Below are 25,510 nucleotides of genomic sequence, written 5' to 3' on the forward strand. Positions count from 1 at the left end.
GTGGGAAGAAGTTCACCCGTCATTTATTGTGTAATGTTGTAGGCTAGGACTGATTGTCACCACCTAGGATAAGCATCTTTTGACATTCCCTAGGAAAAGTCTTCAGAAATGGAAGGGACATCATCATATAATCTAATTCAATTCACTTTAGAAGTTCACAGGCTGTTGTGCTAGTGCCAAACCCTCCAGACACTGTTCTCTATTCCTCTATTCAACATATTATCCATAACGAAGGGGATGGACAGTGTGCTCTACGCTTGCTGAACGCAGCACTACACATGTCTTGTGCGCCATCTTTCCCACGTCAAACGCCTCCCTGGTTAATTTAGGTCAAAGGCCTGAGCTCCTTCTACGGCTGAATGTCTCTATTTGGATGATTTGTATTTTGGCAGCTGGATAAATAGGTATCTTGCTGGATAGTAACACAATAAAGATTGTGTAAATGCTCTGAGAAAGCAGAGGGTGTCAATTGTAGATCAATACAACAAAAAGGTGAAAACATATTAAGAAAATAAGAAATACCATGAACAAGGCTCTCTAATGGCGTGACCAAATGAAACATGCAGCAACATTTTCTGTACATAGTTGGTGGAAAAAATATAATTAATGAAGAGTAAAGTGGAGAGGTACCATGAAATGTGCGAGGACTTGAAAAGTGAAGGAACATTTACAGATTATGAATAATACTACACACTTACCATGCAGCCATCCATATGAGCTTGTACTACATCTGGTTCAATCCCCTTTATATCCAAAATACCAAGTTCTGACTTGACACCATCCAAAACCCGCTTGCAATCCAACATGCGCTGCTCAAAGTTAGCCGGCTTCTGAAACAACTGGAACTTTGTGGACACCTCTCTGAGCTTTCTCTGTTTATATAAACAAAACATAACAAATTACATTTCTTCAGGAAAGGGTCTTCATCTTAAACACATCTAACAATCATATCATTCTTTTTTGGCACAGGAAATTGGTAGCTGTTTCACCAGCTCGGTGACTTTAGGACAACTATCCCTGCAATTTGATCTTACAAAGCATTACTACACAAAACCCAATTAATCTAAATAGTGGCTCTTGCTTAGTTTTCAATCGAGTTAAAATGTTCCTATGAACAACGCAAACCTATTGGTGGTGTCCGCTGCCTTACGCATGTGCTTCAGTTCATGGCATCCGATGATTTGGCTCATTATTGGCTTCTACCTACCTTCATCATTTAGCCATTAATTAGAATCTAGACAGTCTGGGTTCCTTCTGTGTCAGAGATCTTTATTGGCCTAGACACCCAAAGCTGTATATTTGCTTGGCTATGAGGTTTGAAGAACCAAATACAAAATGATGAAATACAACTCTAATACAGCACTGCAAACCTCCTCTCAGAATCTCCTTTTCTTCTCCAAGTTCAAAAAGAAAAGGATTTACAGTTCCAGATTCTCTGTCTTGGCCACTCGGACTTGGGACTCACTCCCTACACCAGTATAAGGATGGCCCCAAATTATTTAAAGTTCAGACAGGCACTCACGACCTGGCTATTTCAACAAGTGCACAACTAGTGCATCCTCTCGATACAGGAGGTCTTTCTGTTATGTACTCTTTGGCTATTTAGCGCCATGAATCCTTATGGTGTACATGAATTCTGCAAATATCTCTAGCATAACATAACAAATATGTCAGAAACTGACATTATAACAAAATGTGAGATGCTGATATGCCTCCTGTACATCAACATTTGATTGGAACTTATTTATGCTAATGAAAGCTACCACATTTTTCCTACAACCCATCTGAACAGTACTGACCCCCAGCATTACAACCTTTTACAGTCTAGGGTCGTCCACAGTAGAGACATCGAACCTAATCAGCAACAACATTGCAGATTTTACTCTTAACAAAGTTTGGTACCTATCACCACCTGACTGCATGTAATAGGAAAGAACTTTCGGAAATTACGCTCTGGTAACACTTCAGGATATTAATCCATGATCAGGACAGTTACACTGTTTAACATACAAATTTGTCCCTAAGATCAGCCCATAACCCAGAAAGGCGGTTTTTAAACACAACAATTACATCACAAATGTGTAAGTGTAAGAAGCATAAACTGTGATGGAGGAAAGGAGTCACGGTCTGTACTGGGCTTGGATGCAGCCATAAGAGTGAGGTAGGAAAAGGATAGAGGGAAAGACAAAAGAGGCGAGACAGCGAGAGTGAGACAGAGGGAAAGAGGGAGAAAGACAAAGTGAGTGAGAAAAAGAGAACAGAGTTGTGTGCATCTGTTCTCAGTACAACTGGTGAAAGTGACACACTTTCCGCTTTGGTCACATGCCCCAAATCCAAATAAGCAGCCTAAATAAAGCCCAGATAATTAAAGAACAGTTTTTAACTATGCCCAGCCAGTCATTATAAATACCTGTATCACAAATTCCACAACAAAAGGGCGCTGGCAATGCTGCTTGATCCAAACTGCAAATAACCAGCAGCTGTCTAATTTACCTGACAAGCGTCCAGTGGAGACCCAGCACGGGGAGACTTGATCTCTGGAGAACTTGGAGATATGGATCGTGCATTTCTACGTAATTCTTCCATTGTTGATTCATGAGCCATAATATCTGCTTGAATTTTCTATGAATGAACATTGAAAAAAGGTTGATATGGAAAATGAGAAATCCAAATAAAGGCAAGCTCAATTCTCAAATTTTAAAAGGACAACCATTACTGGGCTTCCAAAGAGCTTAGCATGTTCAGGAGGATAATATGATCATTGCGTGTTAACCAAATGCTTCACAATTACTGAAGATCCATTTGTGACACTGGAGGCCTAACATGCATTGAAATCCTTTTAAGTAACATAAGCGTTCGCTTGAGCTATATCAAGGCTTAGGTCAATGCACCCAAAGAGAACATCATTCGGGGTCGCTTAATTTCCTCCCCAACAGCACCATAAATAAGCCCAGGTGATTCTCCCAGGATCACACACTATGGGACGCCGGGATTCTGTAACTAGAACTCGGATCCAGAGCAAACATTTTAATGAGTACACCACATTAACTTGATGGTTCTACTGTTATGAATGCATTCAATATAGCCATAGGGACTTAATTGCTCTCTTATAAAAATACAAGCATAAATTCTATTTTGGACCCGATTCTAAATAAAAATAATTTGGCCCTGCTGGTACACTGCATAGCTGATAGCCTGAACAGTTTTTGCAAAGTAAAACCTGGTGCTAAGTGAGCTGGTATATTGTTAACTTTAACTTGATGGGTCACCACAACTGACACAGGAATGTATTTTCCCTTAGAGATTTTCTCATGTGAAAATGCTGGGCTGCTCTAGGCTGGTACACTGCAACGATTAAGGGACAGGCTTGCGAAGAAGGTTATAAAAAGCCCCTGGAACTCAAGAGTCAAGAGAAACTGCAGCTTTACCAAAGAACACATTCAAATATCTTCCTGAACATGTTTATTAAATGGAATGGAAGTGGCGGAAGAAAGACATGTTTTAAACATTAAACTGCATGTAACGCTCATACTCTTTGCCATCATTCTGCCTCAAGTACTTATCCCCCTGGGCCTTTTTCGTGCCATACCCTTCCCACTTCTCTTCATGTATTGCATACCCTTTAGCCTAAACATTTGTTGGTTGTGTTTTCGATCTTGTCCACCCTTTTCTTACTTTCTCTTATCTGTTCTCTTTTTCCATCATTACTACTCTCAAGCCCGATATGAGCCAATGCCACTGTCACAGACAGGAAGCTGTTCTCCTACTCTACCCTGTGATTTGTGGAATAGGAATTATCATAGTCAAATGCAATATTCAAGTTTTCATCTTTGAAAGCATTTGGGCGGGGCGTAGACCCGCGCATATTTTACGATTCTACAAGCGTGGCATTGCGATATGTGTGTAGGCCGGTTAGGGTGCGCAGCTTCCATGGGTCAGCAGGTGCAGTGGCACTGGGGCCCAGAGTTCTAAGGAACCCAGTGAGCACCGAATAATGCTGTGCCCTATAATTCAAACAGCAGCTGGGGAGGTGGGGGGGGGCGGATGGGGGAATTTCCTTCCTTGCATTAGGGCCCATGACACACTAGTTACGCTACTGAAGCTGGCTTTAGTTTCTCAATTTTCTGCTAACCAAATGAAAGAATCAAAAGGCTATCGATGATTTAAAATTACAATATTAAGAGACCACATCCTGGCTCAAAGCAGAACTAGATACTGCTTAACACGTTGCCTGCGGCAGGAATTCCAGCCGCGGGCGTGGTCGTGACGGAACCCAGCCGTCATGCGCACAGTCCACCCGTGGCTCATGAGAGCTGTGTTCCGTCATGAGCATCGAAGGGGTTAACCAAGTCAACACACAACAAACATACGAAAACAGGAGGGGAGCTGTACCATCATATTGCACTACTTAAGTCTCTGCTTAACAACACACTTAGTAACATCCGCTGTGTTCATAGTGGAGAGGCCCAGGAGTTACTAAAGCTGCAAGTGACTGATACAAAAGTTGTTAACAGAAAGGTCACTTGGTACTTGATATGAACAAAATTACTTTTTTCCATTGACTATAACCACCCTTGTCCCTCATTGGCCTTTGTAATAATTAGATGCAATGAAAACAGAGCACTACTACTCTAACACATACAGTTGTATGGCATAGACAGACAAATGGAGTACCTGGGCTTCCTGGGGCATCTGGAAGGCGTCTACCCTTTCAGTCAAATAAGTGGTCAACTGTTTATCCAGTTCCTCCAAGGATTCCTGCAAGGCTTGAAGCATGTGGTCATTTTCTTTCAGGGTCTGAAGCTGTTGTTCTAAAGAAATCTGCCGACTGACAGCCTGAAAAGGAAACACATTATATTGGAGAAATGACTGATTCCGCGTGTCAATTAAAACTGCTTGATAACGTCAGCGGTTGCTATAAGGACAATATGACTGCCATTAGAAAGAAGTGTGATCTTCCCACAGGTGCATCTGTCTAAAACATTAGTCCATGATTTATGCCCTTAATTATTATCAAGTCACAGGCATTCACAGGGAATTGCCAAGCCGTGTATTCATAATTATACTGAGAACCTGTCCGCATGTTGTTCACTCTATAATTTATAGCACATCACCCAGCCACAAAATTAACGTTCATGGCAAACGTCTCTACAGTAATATGGCACCTGAGAGTTCTCCTGCTAAGAGGGGGTCAGTAAGAGGCATTGCAACTTCGATTAATTCCACAGATTGCTACCATCTGAATTATTCTCCAAATGGAAAGGCGTGTTTGACTCAACTGCAGACCCCCAAAATGTTTGTTAAAGTCCTACACCCCCTACCACTCTTCACTCAGATGCATTTATGACAGCAGGACAGCCCAGCTGTTAGAAGGAAGGGTGAAACTGAGCAGTATTTCCGCACATCCAGGGGCCTAATGGGGGCCCTCTGCATTGGGATCACAAAATACACAGTTACATGGTAAAATATATGGGTGTCCTAACAAAACTAAACTGAACCATTAGTAAGAAACTAAGGTGAAAAAGAAAACGGAAAGAAAGGGGGGGGGATATAGGGGGGAATGTTATCGAAATAAAAAATCTCTACCATCTGCCGGAAATGTTATAAACTTTATTCATGGGTGACCTAGCGGACAATGAGCACCATAGCAGGGCTATTATTGTCCTAGACTTCATGCTTCTAATCATCCCTCTATCACCAATGAATACATTTTATAAAATTTCCAGCAGATGGTAGGGATTTCTATTTAGATAAACCCCGCTTTCTTTCCTTTTTCACCTTAGTTTTCCACTAATAGCGACATCAGAGCCCAGAGCACGGGCTAGTTCACCATTAGAGGATGCTTTGGTGAACGTGGGATGGCCGATCATGAAGCCTGACACCTGGGAGGTATGTGAGGCCATCCTGAACTTATTTTTAGCACATTTCAATGCTGGTCCAACAATAATTTTGGAAACCAACAGTAGCCGGAGCAATCCTTCATTGGAAGTACACCTACATAGGAATGTGAGACTGGACCACAAAGAGTGGACTTGATGACTTAAGGGACTGGTCGCATTTTGGAGGAAATATTACCCATGAAACTGCCATCAAATGATGGAAGACTTAACACCAAATAAACTTTTTAAAAAGTTCAGCACCACTGACTGCGCAATCTCCGAACAAGTGACCCGCTTATGGAACTCAATAGTCGCCAAGCTCCAGCCAGTGTCAACCACCTAACTTTCTTATTATCAATAGCAAATCGCCTCCCATAACCAAATTACAAAACATCATCAGCCCAGCTCCAGGTCTGAATTAGGCATCTATCCAAAAGCCAGTTTAATGGCATGAGCTGAACTTTATGAATAAAATTAACAAAAGTCATTAGACATCCGTCTTGTATCTCATTTTTTATGAACAATGATCTTGACACACCTTACTTACGGGAATAGGCAGGCAACTACATCATTTACCTTCCTTACTGATTTCAGACATTGAAGCACCCTTTTGTAAAGGGCCACTGACATTATGTGGCTACAGAGTAGCCAATTATGTGGATGAATGACTAAATTATGCACCAAGAAAAGGTAAATTAGGCAAAATTAGGCAGCAGTATTCTATTCTCACTAATTTGTCTCTGCAACACACAGAGACAAACAAGTATCCCAATTATGCAAAGTACAACTTTGTCTTGCATAAAAACACCAGAAAAACATTTAATTGACACTGTACCTTCTAACACAAAGAGTAAACCAGTTTGTTTATAATAGAGAATATCGCACACTGCAGAAGTGATGACTGCAAGCAACACAGTTAATGTGAACAAAATGTGTGCCTCTTTCATATTGCTTATCCCAACTGTGGAACTTGTCTTCAGTTTTAGTTTTACCAAAGGAGCCTCGAGAAGCACCACTTTTAGCTTGAAAACAGCCTAGACTAAGATTACTTCTTCTAGAAGGTATTATAAGATTCAAGACATTCAAACTTAAAAAGAGACATATGATGTTAGGGACTTTCTTATACTCTGGAAACAAAAGTAGTCTTTAGTGTCAATTGAATATGTATGATTAATGAAGAGCAAAACATTTCTGTGACAAAGAAGGAATCAAAAATCTCACCCTATCGTAATTACATTTAAATAGGTCAGGGATTTCTTTACATGCATCCGATAAAAGCCCATCCACAGACCATGAAATGGAGACCTTAATACTGTCGTTTTCAACACAATAGTACCATCAAAGAGCCTGTCACTGCGCAACACAATGTGTGGTTCCTTTATATTTGTAACTTTTGGCCCATTTGAGCTAAAATCAAACCTTTTTTGATTGAATCCTGGAAAATATGGAGAAAAGGGTGGAATACGTGGCAAATGCATAAGAATTCATAACCATTTGGAAAATGTCAGAGCCATTTAATCATATTTTTCCAGTGATCCAATTAGGAGGTTCTACCGTTATGAATGCATTCAATATGTGGAGAAGTGTGGCTCACCGGTTAGAGGTGGCAGACCCAGAAGCAGAGGTCGGCCCGGGACCAGGGTTCGATTCCCGACGCGGCAGGGTACGGAACCAATGTCAGCGGGCTCGATAAATCTCACCTCGGTGCCTCTCTAACCATGGGTCCCACGCTGCAACTCTGGGCAATAGCTTGCTTAATCTCCACAACGGCCCCCTCGCTGCCGGGGATGCCTGGCTTCACCTTGGGGATGCCCAATAGGGATCATCTCACAGGGAAAGCCAGGACGGGTTCCCCAGTGGTACACAGCGCCAAGAAACCCCGGGGTGAACGTGCGCTCTACAAATTCATACTAACATAACATAACATAGCCATAGGGACTTAATCGCTTTCAAGGCCGTTTCTAGGCGTCTTGCCACCCTAGGCGAGAATTGAAAAATACCACCCCCTGCATTTTACTACCATCACTCTCTCCCCCTGTCAGCCATGTGTTGGGAAATAGAGGTCTGCTTTGGTGCCTCTCTATCTAGTCTGGACTGTCAAGTCCGTATTAACCCGTATACGGGCGTTCGATGCAGTGGGCGTGGCTGCGTCGGCTCTTGGTCATGCGCAGCACCTGGGAGGTAGTGCTTGCTTCGGCCGTTGGCCGACGCAAGCATGCAACAGGTTAAAGTAAGTCATCTGTATCAATTGTTGCGGCTATGTAGGTGTTAATGCCCTGTTCTGAAAGTATTAACTCATTTATGCTATCATGGGTTTGAGTTGGGAGAACAGTAGGGCTACTGGCCTTCACCACCTCCAATCACACCCAACACAGGCAGATACACAGACCCACAATCCCAGAATGCTTCACCCTCTCCCTTCACGTTGAACTAAGAATGCAGGCAGCAAAGAACAGCAGCTAATTCCGGCCATCTTGCCACTCTGATTGGTTGCATCCCTTATCGGCTGCACGTCTAGTTGGCGACCGGTTGCCCATCAGTGCAGTCCGTTGCTTTGCACCATCCTTATTTCCAAGCAGTGCAGTCACTCATGTGTGAAATTTTTTTAAATACACTTTTCTTTCATTTGAGAGCCGGAGGCGTCAGATGTCTTCATCGGCTGAGATAACACTGTGAATCCCTGACTTATGACACGAGTGTGCCAAGCGAGAGGCACGGAGAAGCGCACATGCCAGCATTAGTATGCAGCACACCGTGCAACCCTCATTACCAGACATAAGTTTTACTTTTTAGATGTGGTGCTTGGCCTCCAAATTGCCCTTGAATCTGTGGTGTACTATGGTCGAAGATAAAAGGCGTGATTCATGGGATCTGTTTGGTTTTAGTTGGAGACCAGATACGGTATAAGGTTCCCAGTTTTATGGACTTATTTTTTATATTTCTGACTGTCTCCATCAATATTTATTCTTTTCTAATTTTATCCAAATGTATTTTTTTCAATTTTTATCCGCATTTATACACGTGAAATATGTAAACTTCTGATAAAACACTTGAAGGGTTTTTGAATTATGTTACAGGGTTATGCAACACCGCATTACGTTTCTTATAACTATTTTGTATTTCATTGAACTTATATAGTGGTACAACCTGAGTGTATACATGCACTGCAAATATTGGTGCTCACCTGAAAGCTACTCGATTAATAACGGTGTCAAACAAAGGCCCTACCCCCACCTTACCATCCCAAAATATAGCATTCAGGAGACATCAATTGATAACAGAGCCCGCAGTTGGATTACCAACACTTTGCATTAGCGCCGCTGGCTTGGCGCTGTTACACCAGGCAGTGTTCCGGGAGCAGCAAGGTTAAACAAATAGACGCTCAACGCGACAACGCCCACTCACTTATCTTAATTTGCCATTAAAAGACTGCATTAAACACACAGAAGACAAGGCTGCGGCCACGAGCCTACCGCACATTGTTGAAGTGCCAACTCCCGTCACAGGGAGAGTCTTGTATCTGAGGGGACACAGACCCAATTATCATTTGTTTCAGTTTATTTTTCATATACAATGTTTGTGTGTTTTTGTCTAATTTTCAGAAAATCGTCAATTGTTTAACTTCTTTTCTTTCTCACATATTTATACACAGCTTTGATGAAAAAAGTATTACGATTACATTTTAAGGAGAGAGTCCACTTATCTTTTCTCTCCCTGAACTCTGTTTCAAGGTGAAACTTTACTCCAACGAGTACAGCATAAATAAAAGGGGTATATTTATTTAACTAACGTTCATGCACGCATGTTTTTTGCCGCCCTCCCCCTTTTGCCGCCCTAGGCGGCCGCCTAGTCTTGCCTAATGGTAGAAACAGCGCTTTTATCGTTCTCTTATACAAATACAAGCATAAATTCTATTTTGGACCCGATTCTAAATAAAAATAATTTTGCGCTGCTGGTACACTGCATAGTTGATAGCCTGAACAGTTTTTGAAAAGTAAAACCTGGTGCTAATTGAGCTGGTATATTGAGTGTAATACAGGATTGTGCAATTTACATTGGCAAAAATACATATAATCCTTCGGTTCTCAAGTCTAACTCCAGAATAATGCGCACAGTTTACATTCTGCAAATGCTGCACCTGCAATATTGACTTACGGGTGTACAATTACCTACCGAGAATGCACTGGTCCTCAAATTAGTCTAAATGTGACAGGAGATGGTAAGGTAAAAAGCCCCTTAAGTCTTACCAAGTGGCTCAGCTCTTCATAGCGGCTATTAAAAGCCTCCAGTCTCTCGTTGATCAGGTCATCCAGAATTCCGCCATCAATCAGGGTCTGACCAAGCTCGCGGATCTGTGTTCGGTTATCTGCTGGGTGGCGCAGAGCTGCTTCCAGAGACTAGTGAAAACCAGAATTCAGTGAGTATCAGAGAGAAGGAAAAAAAAGAGTAGTTCCTTTCATCGTTGCAATTTTGGCAATACTTAACATTGGTCAGTGAAATGCTAGAAAATCATAATGCCAGTCTGCTCTTAACTGTGAAGGATATTTGCAAAGTTTTTTGCAAGTATGCCCAACAGTCAATCCCAAAAGTGGAGTCAGCATGGCAAATGTAATAACTAAACTTCCCCTTGGACATTCACACACGGGTTTGCTAAGTGCTGTGACAGGAAAAAATTAACTGTTGCTGCACCCAAAATTATTTTGCACCATTTTGTGGTATTTTTTTTTATTTAGTAACACCCTCTACCAACAGTTCATGCAGGACTCCTTTTTTGTTTATCACACTAGTTAATCAGCCTTTGCGTTTCCTTTGGCAATCAGTTGTTAACAGGTATCATATTCTGTTCCATTTACACAGATTAAAAACTATTATAATGCATTTATTTCCTAAAGAAATCCCAGATCTGGTATTGAGTGTGACAGAGTCGTCAGGGAAGACTACGAAAAGCTGGTCCCCAGACTTGCGTTAAAGACACTCCAGAATCCTAATGGCCTCTCTCACAAACCACTACTCTAAAAACACCAGAAAAACAGACGCATTCAATTTAATAAGCAACCCTCCTCAGGCTAAAAAACAACTGTTTCAGCATACAAAGGCTTCTTCAACGTGTTTGCCATGATTCACTTATAAGCTAACATTATCAGAACAATGGGTGGGGATGCTAACCCGAGCCATCACCAATAGTTCAACAAATTACAAGCATTCCTCCCATCACCATTTTGTGTGTGCTATGCCCAGACGTGGGTCCCCTGCTCACTGTGCCGCTGGAACCAAACTAAACCTGGCTGATGAGCCTTTAACAGTGTGAAACCGGTGCTAGGTTGCTTGTGCTCCAGTTCAGTGAGGACCTGACCTGGTAGTTCAGAGTAGACTGTTCCCATGTGGGGCAGGATCAAGGCGGATTTGCATATGCCTGGGTCCAAACTGAGGTAGCATGCTGAGCAAAAGACTGATGGGTTGGGAGGCTACCCGAGCAATCGCCAGTGTTTAGACAAATTATAAGCTGCTTTTGTCCTATGGCACTATAAGATTTCAAACCACAGATGTTTGGTGAACAGTGAGGTACTCTACAGTATTTCGCAAAAAGAAGAGGAGTTTGTTGGTGAGAAGCTTAGAGATTAAAATGAAGCAGAGAGGACAGGCACACTATATGGTATGCACAGTAAACATTAGGACAATCCTTGAAAGTAATTGCAAGATTTATCCTCTTCCTACACTGAGGGTCAGACAAGAGATCCAGGGTTCACCTCAAATCTGTATCCCTAAATCATGTAGAAATTTGCATTTGTACAATTAACTTGTTTTCCTCCATAGGATAAAGAACATTCCTCTCAGAAGATAAATCTATTCTCGACACTCCCAAGAAATATAGGGGGTTTCTTCTCCTTTTCTATACTGTGGTGGCACTTAATCCGGACATTAAATGGATCGGGAGGCACCACTTTGTGTGCACTGCATTTTACATGGCCTCCACAACTATGACGCTCTCTTTACTTTTGATAATGCTTACATCACAACGTTACAAACATTTAAGCATATCGTTTTCTGCTGTGGTAACTGCACTTTATATTTTTTTAATTATCCTCTTCTTTATTCTGTGAACCTGGACATGGACGCTCTATCATGGTTGGATTTTTATATGAGTGCAAAACTTTTACCACACTATAACTCCAGGAGACACATTTCTATGAGAGAAACTGCAGGTTTCTATAGAGATCTAATGGAAAACACTGAAACAGATGACATCCATTAACGGAACGCGAAATTGCATTGGCAGACAACTTCAATAGCTGAAGATTTAATTGGGACACAATTGTATTCTTTCATGAGAAAAACTCCAAAATTGGGAGCGGCAGAATATTCCTGCCAAGACAAGATGACCATCACGAAAAGCCAAAACTCACAATGAAGTTTTGTACCATTTAATAAATGACTATTTGTAAGCCAACTGGAGAAATGCAGTATTTAATGTTAATCTGAAAGACATTTGGTCACGGGGTACACAACAATCAAAATCATATGACTAGCTAAGCAAGGGAGACATGTTTTGAGAAGGTAATATTTAACAAGAAAAATGCTATGCAGATACATGAATAAACGTGCCGACAATTAAATGTGCGTAAATGGTAGTTATTGAAACTATATGGCTGTGAACTTGCCAATTTCCTACCTCCCCAAGAAAGTTTAACAGAAACCTAATTTAATGAATAGAGAAATTATACAAATTATTTAATATTGTAAAGATTGTGTAAGTACAAATAATGAGTATCTAAACAAAATAAGACAAGGAAACTACATATGGATAATTTTGAAGTGTGCAGGTTTGCCTAACTAGACTGTTGAACAGAAGTCTGGTGGGCAAGTACATGCTTTCATTTGGAAATACCATTTAGTAAAATGAATGAACGACAGTTCAGGGCAATATTTAAAACAAATTTAGCAAAATTAGACCAGAATATCTGAACATATTTGATGGAATAACTCTCTCTGACACCCATTCCAAAGTACTGTGGAATTGTGAAGCAGTATTTCCGCACCCAGGATTGCCGATACAGTAGGCATTGGTAACTCCAAGGTGCAGGGATAGTGCTGTATTCAGAGAAGTCCCCAGAGGAATTGGGAGTTACCAGAGGAATCTCTAATTCCCAGCCGCCTGATTCTCATGGCCATCCCCACTTTCAGACAGTTTCCCACCTGCTCATTTTGGCAGCTTTTTCGCTGGTGAAATGTGGGAACGGAACGCATCAGGCGTACAGTATTACTGTGTTACTCGCAATCCATCTCAGAGTCTTGGCCCGAATGGATTTTACCAGTGTCAAGGCTTTTAGTTTAGAGAGTAAATTTACAAAGATGTACCTACAGGGATCCGCTGAAGCACCAGCACCCAATGAAAAGAAGTTTAGGACTTCAATGAATCCATAGCGCCAGGATTTAGCATAGATTAAGATTTTGGTTTGGAAAATCTGTTCGTTGACATGGTACCCATGTTTGGTGATATCAGTGTAAATCATTGACAAATTATATGCAAACCCCGAGCTGGGTAAATCCTCATAATCTCCTATATGGCTGGAATACTATATAGGGGTATCACAGGAAATCATCCACAATGTTGTGTTTGACTTCTAATAAGCGTTAATGTATGGGTGGATAGGTCAAACTTTGGTCTCCAATGTTATGCGATTCTTGGCAACTTGGTTTTTGATTTTGCTCAGAAGCATTAACCTAACTTGTAAAACAAATGAAACATTAATATGATTAATGCTACCAATTCTCACAATTAAAATTCATGTTTTCTCTTGTAAATATTTAAACTTTTTTGCAGATTCTCAATAATTCTTGTAAAGCCTTATGTGATACTTCAGTGGCACTCAAATCCGCAATCTGTCATAAATTTTGGGTGAACAAGGTATGGAAATGCGAAATGGCCTGCGAGGGAAAATGCGAATTATTCTGACAGTATTAAAACGTCATTATACTATGCCACTACTAAGCATAGTTTACTTGAACCACATCTCTATGCATTTCATTAAACAAACTACCCAACGTGATATATGAAAATATATAATTTGAAGATTTTATTTTAAGCTAACATCAGATTTATTTTAGCAGATCTCAGACTAAATATACACCTTAAAAAGTATATGTTGTCACGTTCAATGTGCATTACTAAAGGGAATTCGTACTAATGGTTTTTGGAAAATATTAGTGGTGTATTGTTTATGCTGTTTGCATCCGAACAATCCCAGCCCACCCAAAGAAGTTTTATATGGTCTAGGGTTCCTGGCTGAAATACTGTGGGTTAGATATGGGAGAAGAAACTGAACGGTCCTCGTCATCGCAACCTGGGTGAAACGTGAGAATGAATGGTGGACTGATGTTTGATGACTCTTCTACGGTAATGATGTAATACTATTGCCTTTTTGACCGATTATGCTTCCAATCCCATGTATTTATGATTCCAGATGCAATGTTGTGCATCATATATTGTTTGCAAGAAAAATCTTAATAAAAATATTCTTTTTAAAAAACAGTCCCAGCCCAGTGGCAACCTTTGGAACAATCAAAAACATATTAGCTCGCTTTAGAAAGTGTCTGATTTCCCCCCGGTGGGTTATTACTGGTGGTGCATTAGCTGGAGGTGGAAAGTTGTTTTAGGGGATTTATGTTCAAATCGAGATATACAGAACCTTAGAATCCTTAATATAACATTTTTACTGAAAATATTATGAAATGAAAATCTGCTTTGTAGGTGGCCTTCTTTCCTCATCTCTTTGGTTGTTTCTAAAATGGGGTGTAGGGTGTAGCGTCCTTAAGCACCCACCTCCTTTACTTTATCTGCTGTTATTGCTTTGCTTTTTTGTCAGTTGCACAATAGCAACATTTTAATTGTTCATCTGGCACTACCTACTCTATTATATTCCTACTCTGTTGATGTCTGCGAAGCAAATCTACATTGTGGTTTTTTTTCTGGCAGAGTAAACCATCTTTGATGCTTGTGTTTCCAATTTTCTCTCGGTCTATACTTTATTTTGATATATAAACATTTGTCTCGGGTGTGTCAAAACGAGTTACGGTAGAGTCGATACCCTTACTCATAATGCATTGCACATCATTGCAGACAAGCTCTCCTCCATTCTGAAAACACATTTAACATGTCTATGGTTTTACTGATCTGTAAACTGGATCTGCACTGTTCTTTCCTTGGCAAGCACATTTAATCCACTGCAATGTTCTTCTTGTGTAACAAAGATCTCTTTGTTTTAAGCTGGCGCACAAGGCATTTCACACATTCCTCCTCATTATCTCAATAATGTAATAGCATGATCTTAATAATTTAAGAACTTCTGAGAAATCAATAGCATACAGGACGGTCAGTGTCAATCCAAAAGGGCACAACACAAACCAGATTTTCAGAATACGCACACAAAACGAATTGCATAAAATTAACATGAACAGGAGTATTTAAATTATCTGTTGCTGCCTGAATTTTGGGGTGGAACTCACCCATATGAATAAATGTCAGGTTCTCACAATAATTCAGGAAACGTTTTTCAAACTCCCACATAAAAATCACCCAGATCTTGTAGCACTAGATAGAGGAAGGCTAAATTTACATATTTCACGTGTTTTAAACACATTACAATGCAGGAAAGAAAAGGTAAACAATTTCTACAAAATAAAAAAAGATGGCACTCAGCCTCCAATACCTCCATTGCTTCGCTGACTGCTTCGGACTTATCAGGCAAGTTCGCTGAATTTTGGACCTTTTCCTCCAGGGTATTTAGCCAAACAGTTTCCTGGTCAAGATAGTGAACCAATTCCATCCAACAAGACCAGACTTCCTAAAGGAGCAGGGAATCACAGGGTATTTGTAACATGTAATGCAAGCAGATTTTTCAAAACTGATTAATTCTTATTTACCGAACTAGTGACCTTAAAGTAAGTTGCCCTAAAGGATCCTTCTAATTCCTGCCACACATAGAGTAATGCCAAATGGTGGGTGGACCAGAAAATGTACTTCATAAACTCAGTTATCAGATTTCGAGATTTGGGCTCCTCCAGTTCCCCCTACAGCTAAAAAGCATCCATCTCAAAAAGGGTCACGTACTTTGGGGTTGCTGGTGCTCATGTGAAAGGTATAGGTCACAAGAACCTATGCTGCTGTGAAGTTAATTCACAATATCATTGATTTGGAAGGGACCACTCAGCAAAATGTATATTGTGAATTGTAGAAGCATAAAGAAAAATAAATAAATCCAAGCAGTGAAGAATTGCCGGGCGGCATGAGCACCCTAGACAGACTACAAGTAGTTAGTAGTATAGGTGGCATACTACTCATCACCATGTATTTTCGCTAATTGGATGTGACAGGTACAAATGTCGAGAAACATTTGATGGCCTTCGAGTTTGTAGTAAATCTTTGAATCCTGCTTTATAAGTTCCATTTTGAATGGCATAAATACAACATAACATTTACTGAATCTCGAAATAAAGTTCAAGCTTCTAATTTTCCATTCAGATATCTTTAAAAGTACAGCTTCGAATGGGCTCTAGAAGTGTCGTTTTATATAGGGTGTACCATACAATCTTGGATGTGTTTTGGAAGCCAATACCTCACGTAGGTGAGACCCGTTGGCTCCGACACTGCTTATTTAGAGTATCAATGATCACGCATGTGTCACTTCAGGGGACCTGGAATGGGATAGTCTGTGACACTAATTCCACCAAAACTAGCCCATCTCTCTGGAGAGAGTCAAGACATACATAAGAAAGGTCAGACAATAAATCTTCAAAAGGAAGGAAGTGGAATAACCAATAGCTTTAAGAAAGAAGGAAAGAAGGAAGATAACAACAACTTATTAAGAACTGACAAGTCGGCATACTGCATGGGAATTCTAGTGGGAATGGCTACATAGCACGGAATGTGTCAAAGTAAAAAAAAAAATCAATTGTCAGTGGAGACAGAAGCAAAAATGGGTAGCAGACGAGAACACATGAGATACTCAATTCGAGTTTATTCACTTATCCTTCCAAAAAAGCTCTTTATAAGACATAAACAGTGGCAAATAACTGAAAGGTTGACTTCTTTTCATGCTTAACCTTCAAAATCTGTAAACGTCTTCCTGAACTTAGTCATGTTGAGACAGTGGCGTAGCTAACCATATGGGGGCCTGTGGTGGTCACTGCATGTGCCACCCTGCGGCGGCTGCAGTGAATACCGGGACGAAGTGGGGGGGGGGGGGGTGCTGGCGATTCTTATCTCAGTTTGCCACACTGAGGTGTGAGGGGACCACCCCTGCCCCACCCCCAGCTATGCCACATAAGATAGATTCTCCGTCCAAATTCTAGCCACCCTCAGGTACGCCAAATTGAGTCAATGTAGACCTCAAAAACATAGGACAGAGAAGATAGAAACACCTGAAGAGAAAGACAAAAACTGCTAGAAAAATGGAATGATCTAGTGAATAGTGCTTCGAGCTGACATCTACTTTGTTCTGAGAGTAACAAGTTTGAATACAAACAAGGAAAACGTAATCGTCCCTACTTTTGAGATCAGTACGCCAGGATAAAAACTCTCAATGTCAGAATTACAATTCTTGCCCTCTAGAATTCTGTGTTTATGTGCTCAGCTCACTGAGACACCCTGCCAGCTAGTTACACTTGTTATTTATAAGGCTTCGAAATGGCATTGGTATGATATCAAATGCTATATAAAAATACAAGTTTCTGTTATCATCCACCTCCTCCGCGGAAGCTATTTCACTCCTCTACTAGCATTGTCTCCTTTTCTGGACGCTCAGCCTCACTTTACATTGTGATAGAGCGTCTAGGGAAAGTATAAAATTCACAAAATCACAGTGTTTGTGACTGCAAAATTGCATTTTTTTTTCTTTTTACTAAACCCTTTTTGTAAATCAAAAAAGCCTTTACGACTCATAAAGAGAGTTTTGGAACCCATCTGGATCGCAATTAGGATGACGTACGTAATGGCCACCCACATCTAATTGTGAGTTGCAACTGTGGGCATTAAAGGTTTCCAACCACAATTACAGCTACAACCCCCTGATCAGTTACCCCCACCTTACAGATGATGGCAAGCAATTTGCAAACGGGAAGGTGACCATTTGGGACACCTTCCCTGATGAGAATCCAGTTTGGCGACCTCGTGAGCAGTAAGTAAGCAGTGGGTCCTGGAGACCACTGTCTGCTCCTCCAGGACTAGTGCAAGCAGGAGGCTTTTTAAAATAAATAAATAAAGCACCAGTTCAGTTGAAGAACATGAGTTGATTTAAACAAACAAAAAGTTGACCATTTGGTCATAGAAACACAGGTATTATGTTGTGCTGTTTCTTACAGGCCCACATCCCTGTATTTGGTGTCAATCTCAGGGGCCCACACAGTGACCTGCCCAATTAAAATTCATTAGGTAGGTCGGTTTATAACCTGGAGATTTTGTGATGCGACCTTTTACAGAGGTTGCATTGCAAAATTAAAGACTGGTCGAAAAGGTTGGTGCGCAATTTGCAACCAGGTTTTGCAACCAGTCTTCCCATGCATCTGAAGCCAAAGTCACTGGTCAAAGAGACCGTTGATCCTAGTTACAGGAGAAAAACACAAAATGCCAGATTTGTAGTGTGTAAACTTGGCTTGGAAACCAAGCAAACAGGGACCCACAAAAATGCAAACACGTTCAGAAAGGCTACGTGGAGTAACAATTGGTTGCCAGTTCCTACTAGGGCGCTCAGCTTAGTAAAGGGAAAGTAAACAAGATAAAGATCTTACACGGTGCTTCTAAGGGTGAAGGATGTGGTTACCCAACACACCCAATCCAGTCCACATAAGTGGATCCTTACAAAACTTGAAAAAGTTCTCCCTGAGCACTCTAACCAAATATAATAACCAGATGTCCTCAAAATCAATAATTGTCTAATCGCAGGAAGTTTGAAATATCCGGTCCATGTATTGATCCAATCGACAATTCCTTGTATTCCAGAAAATTTTATTACATCCAATGTTCACTTCAAAGCGGCAGCCAACACGTGTTTCGTCGTGCTATGTGAGGCACAATGACTTCGTCAGGGCTGCAACCCAAACAAACAATACATCAACATACTGCTATTTACATGAGGGTGATTCTATCAAAAGTGCACTTCACAGTAGAGCACATCACATACATAAAATTAAAGAGTACATGGATCCTGTGCAAGAAAAGAAAAAGTACAGATCCAAATCCCAAATCACCGAATACGTGGTAAGCATAAGCTACAAAGAGCCCACTTTTGATAGAATCACCCTCATGTAAATAGCAGTATGTTGATGTATTGTTTGTTTGGGTTGCAGCCCTGACGAAGTCATTGTGCCTCACATAGCACGACGAAACACGTGTTGGCTGCCGCTTTGAAGTGAACATTGGATGTAATAAAATTATCTGGAATGCAAGGAATTGTCGATTGGATCAATACATGGACTGGATATTTCAAACTTCCTGCGATTGGACAATCACCGGCGTAGCTAGGGGGGGCTGGGGGGGCGGTCCGCCCCAGGCGGCACAATTTTAGGGGCGGCCGCGGCGGCCCTTATAATTTATTTGAGGAAACAGTCACGTGCTGCCAGTAGCTGCTTGCTGGGCTCAGTAAGTCCATAAATAGTTAAAGATTTCTGCTTTCAAAATTCAGCTCTAGAGTGGCTGAGAGTGCAATGTAACAAATCTGTCCAGCCAGCCTGGCGCATATTTATTCCTGCGGCGCCGGGCGGTGAAAACAGTGCTACAATGTTTAATTTGCATATTATTGAGATTCCCCCATGGTGCAGCTCTGGCTGTCAGCCTGACGTCACGGGGCCCCGTCAGGTTCGTGTGCTAGTACTTGCCGGTGTTCCGTCGTCACATCCTGTCTCTTTGAGTGGGAGTTCAGTTTCTTTAGGAAGGGGCACGGGTGGTAGCTGAATTTGTCGCCCGCAAACCATTCATGGCTTTCGCAGGTTCCTGCTGCAGCTCGCACCGGCCGGGCCCGAGCCTGGCCGCAGTGGGCTGTCACTTGCTGCACCCTGCCAAATTCAAGTCGCGCGGCAGTCGGACTCTGGGGATACAGAGGACGGAGTCAGTGACCCGCGTTCCACCAGCTGCAGGACAGTCTGTAACTGGACGGTCCCGCTTGGGACTCACTGAACAACCTGGACGACTGGACTCGCATCTTAATTAGCGAACGTGAGTGATAAAAAAAAAAAACACTTTAGCATTTAGTTTCATTTGCCGTTTTTTATACTAAATGTCATTACATAAATAAATACTTCCTGCCAGCTTCATAGTAAGCGAGAAAACACTAATCTACTCTGGGCAATCCCCAAGGAGGCCTGGCAGAGAGGGGCAGGGGTCATAGCGAGAGCTGGTTTCACTGCTCCCCGCCACCCCCATCCTGCAACCAACAGCACACCACTTTAATCCTGCCATTGTAGAGGTGAGCAGCCCTGAATGCCCTTTCGCCCGCCGTTTTGCAGCCCGTGGGATACGAGTCGTACTTGTGATTGCGTCCACAAGTAGCCTTTACTGAATTGCCGCACTCGCCAGCTTTATAAGTAGAGCAATGTATTCTAATTCTCCGCTTTTATTTTCTAAATCATAGTCAGCCGGTAAATGTTAAGATCTAAATACTAGTTTATTGTCGGGCCGGCTCCTTTCAATGTATCTTCCTCCACAAACTGGCTGGCTCTTTCAGTGGACTGCACGTAACCAACTCCAGACTGCATGGATCAAGTATTTTTTTTTTACAAGTCCTGTGGCTGCCAAGCCCCCAGGAAGACATTGCTAGGCAAAATTAAGTACTCGACTGCACTTGTTTCATATTACGGTGAGAGCTGTTTTTAAAATACACCCATCGCGCACACTGCAATCTAAGTTCATTCTGCTGCTGAGAGCATTTGCCCTTTTCTGCCCAGGTCAGAGCACTGAGGTGTTTCCACTGACCGACGGACTCGAGCATAGCACTGTCTGTGAGCAGCTCTGAGCAGAGCAGCGGTCAGCAGTGAGTTTAACATTGCAGCTTAGACACTACAGCCCTAGGCAGGATTTTCACGTTGGTAAGTGGTTGGCCTGGCATAAGGCGCAGGGGTTGCACAAATCACAGAAAGTAGCTGAAATGTTCTGCTGCCTGCTTCTTCCTGAATTTGGAATGCAATTGAATTAACAAAGAATTTCAAATTTCTCCTGAAAATCTGCAAAGTTCTCAGATTCTCAGAAGTTCCTGCACAGTTCTTTTGTGAATTATTCTGTGTTCTACACACGCTACCATTTACATATGTGTAAATGTGGGAAGTGTGTATTAACAGATGCTTGAATGTGAAGCTAGAATGCATTTGCCCTTTCAGAATAATTCCTTTGTGAGTAAAATGTTCTGATTAGAGGAGTTAACTTCCCAAACACACCCCCTAATGTCGGTGTAGTTCCCTTTTTCCTGTATTCATTCTCATCACAACTACATGTTTATGCTGCCTTTTAAATGTGGTAAATTTAGGAGTGTGTTTGATGTAGAAAACTGGTCTCATGATTTACTGAGTTAAACGCTCACTACTGACATCTGTTTATGAACAGAAGATTCATGTACATCCAGGGTCCCATGCAGTCTGTGTGTACGTTTTTTGTACTGTCAGTCACCGGTGTATTTAACTGTGTAGCCTTGTACCTAGTCATGTATGTGCATGTAGCTTGCATGATCGAGGTAACTAGGTAACTATTAGAGGCGATACTACGTGTCTCTCGGACCTTTTTCAAGTGCTCGCTGTCCTTTTTCCCCAACACCCCCCCCAAGGGGCGGCAATCTGAGGGATAGCCCCGGGCGCCACAAACTCCAGCTACGCCTCTGTGGACAATTATTGAATTTGAGGACATCTGGTTTATATATTTGGTTAGAGTGCTCAGGGAGAATTTTTTCACGTTCAGAAAGGAACAGGTTAAAAATATAGCATGTTACTGAGCTTATGACGAGTCAATCGCTGTGCAGAAAACAGTGATTGAAATGCAAGAACTTGTGCACGCCTGATGCTATTTACTTGGTCCCTATGAACTGGTTCAGAAAAGCATTTTGAAATAATACCACTAGGTGGCAGCATTCACAAGTTGTAAATTCAACAGAAGCTCAGTTTCTGAAATATATCTCTACAAGCAGTGGCAAAGCAAGAAGTTCTCGCCTTTTGATTGACAGTTAATTTGGCTTTCGGAATGCTTTTTGATGATGTTCTTCCACACTGGCAAAAGAAAAAAATGCTTGTTTTCGAATGTGGAAGAGCATCGGCAACACAAAAAGATGGATGCTGCGGCGTGATGGCACGTATTCGCAAGAATGCATCACCACGCATACACATGTATGCGCCATAATGCTGAAGACATCTTTTTTATTTATCTTTATATTACCATTCAAAGACAGCAGACACCAGTCTTGCTGTGATAAATTGAACACAATACGCATGAATGTGCATCAAAGAGAAAGGATTTGTCAGCAGGCAAACTGCAACGGATGGGTCCCCTAAAACTAGGCTCCCTGTTTTCTGTTATTTACAGATAAATACCGACAGAAAACATTCATTTTCTTGTCTGTACTTATTTTTACTTGTGGATAAAAACGGAAATAGGGTTGCTTTTTAATTGTAAATAGTGTCCGCCATGACTGTCAGGCAAATAGATGTGTAGATTGATAGATTAGGGGATTAAGGAATGTAAATAAAGAGCCTTTAACAGCAGTAGATAAGCACAAGGTTGATAGTGCACTGATTTATCTTCTGCGGGTGTTCACAGCACTGAAACCTGGCAGACATTCAAGCATGAGTGCATACTTATCGGTTAAATAAATGTGGAAATATACTAATTTCAGCTTAATTTTTCCACAAAACCCAAAATAAATATGGATACATACAGATAAATACAGACAGAAATGGCAAAAAAATAAATACCATGAAACTGGGAGCCCTACCTAAAACTGAGGAAATGTTTTTTAAAAAAACACACCAGGGGTGTGGAGAAATGAAGGAGATGGGATACAGAGGCATGCAAAACTGTAACAAAAAAACCCAAAAAAGCAGGATGGGAAGAGGCAGTGGAAGCAACTGACTAGCTGAGGAAAAAAAATGGGAAGCAAAATCGGGAATGCAGTGGTCAGGGATGTGATGGGAGAATCAGCGCAAGAGACAGCAAGAAACACAGGCATTCCCAAAGAGAGCTGAAAGAAAAGGTGATCGTAGTTTCCTGAAAATAAACAATGCAAAGATACAAGTTAACTACTCAAAAGGATGATAAAGATGACATGCTCCTGGGGCGGCGCCGGAAAACACAAGAAGAGGAATAGAAGCCATGTAATAAGAAACAAGCAAATGAGATTGACAAGAAAGAACAACAGATGTGAGAAATGGGCTGACGCAAATCCCAAGTGGAGGAGTGTGGCTCAATGGTTAGAGCGGCAGACCCTGATGCAGAGGTCTAGCCCGGGACCAGGGTTCAATTCCCGCCTCGGTGGGTCTTGGGCTCAATTTCCTCGGACCTGACAATTCTCGCCTCTGTGCCTATTCTAATCATGGGCCACACGCTGCAACTCTGGGCAATAGCTTGCTTAACCTCCACACCGGCCCCAACAGCGCTAGGATGCCTGGCTTCACCCTGGGGGTGCCCAGGAGTGGACACTTCACAGGGAAAGTCAGGACGGGTTCCACAGTGGTATGAGTAATAGCGCCAGGAAACCGCTTGGTGGCAGTGCGCTCTACAAATACCTTGACATTTACATTTACAATAGTGCAACATAGATCTTTACCAATAGACAGTTAAAAACTGTCTGTATAAGAGACCTCAAAAATAGTTTGTTAAGATATACACTGAATTACAAAGTGGTCATTATCAAAAGCCAATACTCCGACATCATTAATGTTGTTTCATAATGGCACACCTATATGACCCTTTCAGGATTCATAAGATGGGTTGATTGAAGATTTCTAGATAGTGTTTGCTGTCACAAACTCAGAAGTCGATTTATTATTTGAGGGGCGCTGTCTGTTTTCATTTTGGGTCTTATTTAAATTCCTACTTATTTGATAAAAGTAGTGTTTACTTTATTATGGCTAGACCTGTTTTACAGCCAGTTTTAACCATTGTTTAGAAACACTGTCTCAGGCTCATTTGGAGGGTTTCCCCTTGACTTTCTTGGGATCCGTGGACTTTTTGGCTTCCTTGGGTTTTTTGTCTTCCTTGGGTACTTTGACAACTTCAGGCTTCTCAGTTTTGTCTGGTGTTGGTTTGGGAAGATGACGCAGGATTGCATTGCAGCGTACAGTCTTTGCATACGAGTTCAGTTTTACCATCATTCTCAAATTCTTAAGAGGATTCTTCTTAAGAACTCTGCGTTTGATCTTTTTGTTTGGTGCACGCAAAGCCTTTTTGATCTCTTGGCTTTTCAGGATCCTGCTAAGATCTGTATTAATCATCTTGTGCATTGGTAGGTTGTAGCTGGACTTAAGCGTTGCAGGTTTACGCCACGTGCCATACAATTCATCCAGCTTGGGGAAGGCGCTCTCTGTCCAAATGCAGAAATGCCCAACGTGCCCATCAGGAGCTAGTCTAAGAAGATTCAGCTTGTTAACGTTAAGCAGAGTAATGCCTGGAATATTTCTGAAAGCCTTGATAATGCCATTGTCCTCACTGTAAATGATACAGGGGCCTCTACGGTGAATGCGACGGCGGTTTCTCATCTTTCCCTTCCCAGCACGCATACGTTGGGATGCATAAACCTTCTTGATGTCATTCCAAGCTTTCAACTTCTTGAGAAGCAGTACGGCTTCCTTAGTCTTTTTGTAGCCTTCAATTTTATCTTCAACCACCAAAGGGACCTCTGGAACCTCTTCGATTCTGTGGCCCTTTGACGTTACCAGGGCAGGGAGAGCTGAAGCAGCCAACGCTGAGCAGATTGCATAAAGTTTCTGGGTAATATTCACTCTACTATGCCATCGTCTCCATGTTTTGGTAGGGGCAAACATGCGACCTCCACTACACATGTTGCAGAAGGCACCCTGGCCAGACCTGTGCGTACCACCGCCACGTACACGAGGTATACGAGCAACAGCACGGCCTGTACCCCATGATTCAGCACTAGTTTGATGCCCTGCTAATTCACTGACAGCATAGGGTTGTCTATTGTTCTTCCGTAAGTTAGCGTGAACAAAGTTCACAATATCTGGGCGAATAGGAGTCTTGAACACAGCAGGCAAGGTGACATTTTTTCCTGATACCTCCCCCTTTTCGGAGTACACAGATATCAAGGGACAGGCGCAGGCCATTTTCTACCCCGGTACCCTTGGCGCGCCAGCTACACGCTATTATTTGAGGGGCGCTGTCTGTTTTCATTTTGGGTCTTATTTAAATTCCTACTCATTTGATAAAAGTAGTGTTTACTTATGTCTGCTTGAAACATACAAAAAGAATAGGTGTCAACGATTCCTCACACCTGCTTACTGAAACCTGAAGATTGCGTCACATTTACTTTCCGCAGGAAGAAACGTTAAAACTAGGAGTTTGCCCATTTTAAAACAGATGAATTCAAGAGTAATGCCTTAAACCCGGAAACACAAATACCATTTTTGACACAATTTCTACAAATCAA

General features: G+C 41.7%; 1 protein-coding gene and 1 pseudogene across 4 annotated transcripts in view; both read right to left on the reverse strand.

Annotated features, from left to right (window-relative positions):
• The window catches only part of UTRN (utrophin), a 1,497,630-nt gene that overhangs the window by 1,008,198 nt on the left and 463,922 nt on the right, over positions 1-25,510 (reverse strand). For all 4 annotated transcript variants that reach the window (XM_086927281.1, XM_086927282.1, XM_086927283.1 and 1 more), the window contains 5 exons: positions 15,587-15,721; positions 10,127-10,276; positions 4,675-4,836; positions 2,494-2,622; positions 699-872 (listed from right to left, as the gene is read on the reverse strand). In XM_086927281.1, the coding sequence (XP_086783407.1) occupies positions 699-872; positions 2,494-2,622; positions 4,675-4,836; positions 10,127-10,276; positions 15,587-15,721 (750 nt within the window). The remainder of the gene's footprint in view (positions 1-698; positions 873-2,493; positions 2,623-4,674; positions 4,837-10,126; positions 10,277-15,586; positions 15,722-25,510) is intronic.
• Positions 23,970-25,216, reverse strand: LOC147708609 (large ribosomal subunit protein uL4 pseudogene; annotated as a pseudogene).

This window comes from Lissotriton vulgaris, chromosome 6 (assembly GCF_964263255.1).
Source record: "Lissotriton vulgaris chromosome 6, aLisVul1.2, whole genome shotgun sequence".
NCBI classification, from domain to species: domain Eukaryota; kingdom Metazoa; phylum Chordata; class Amphibia; order Caudata; family Salamandridae; genus Lissotriton; species Lissotriton vulgaris.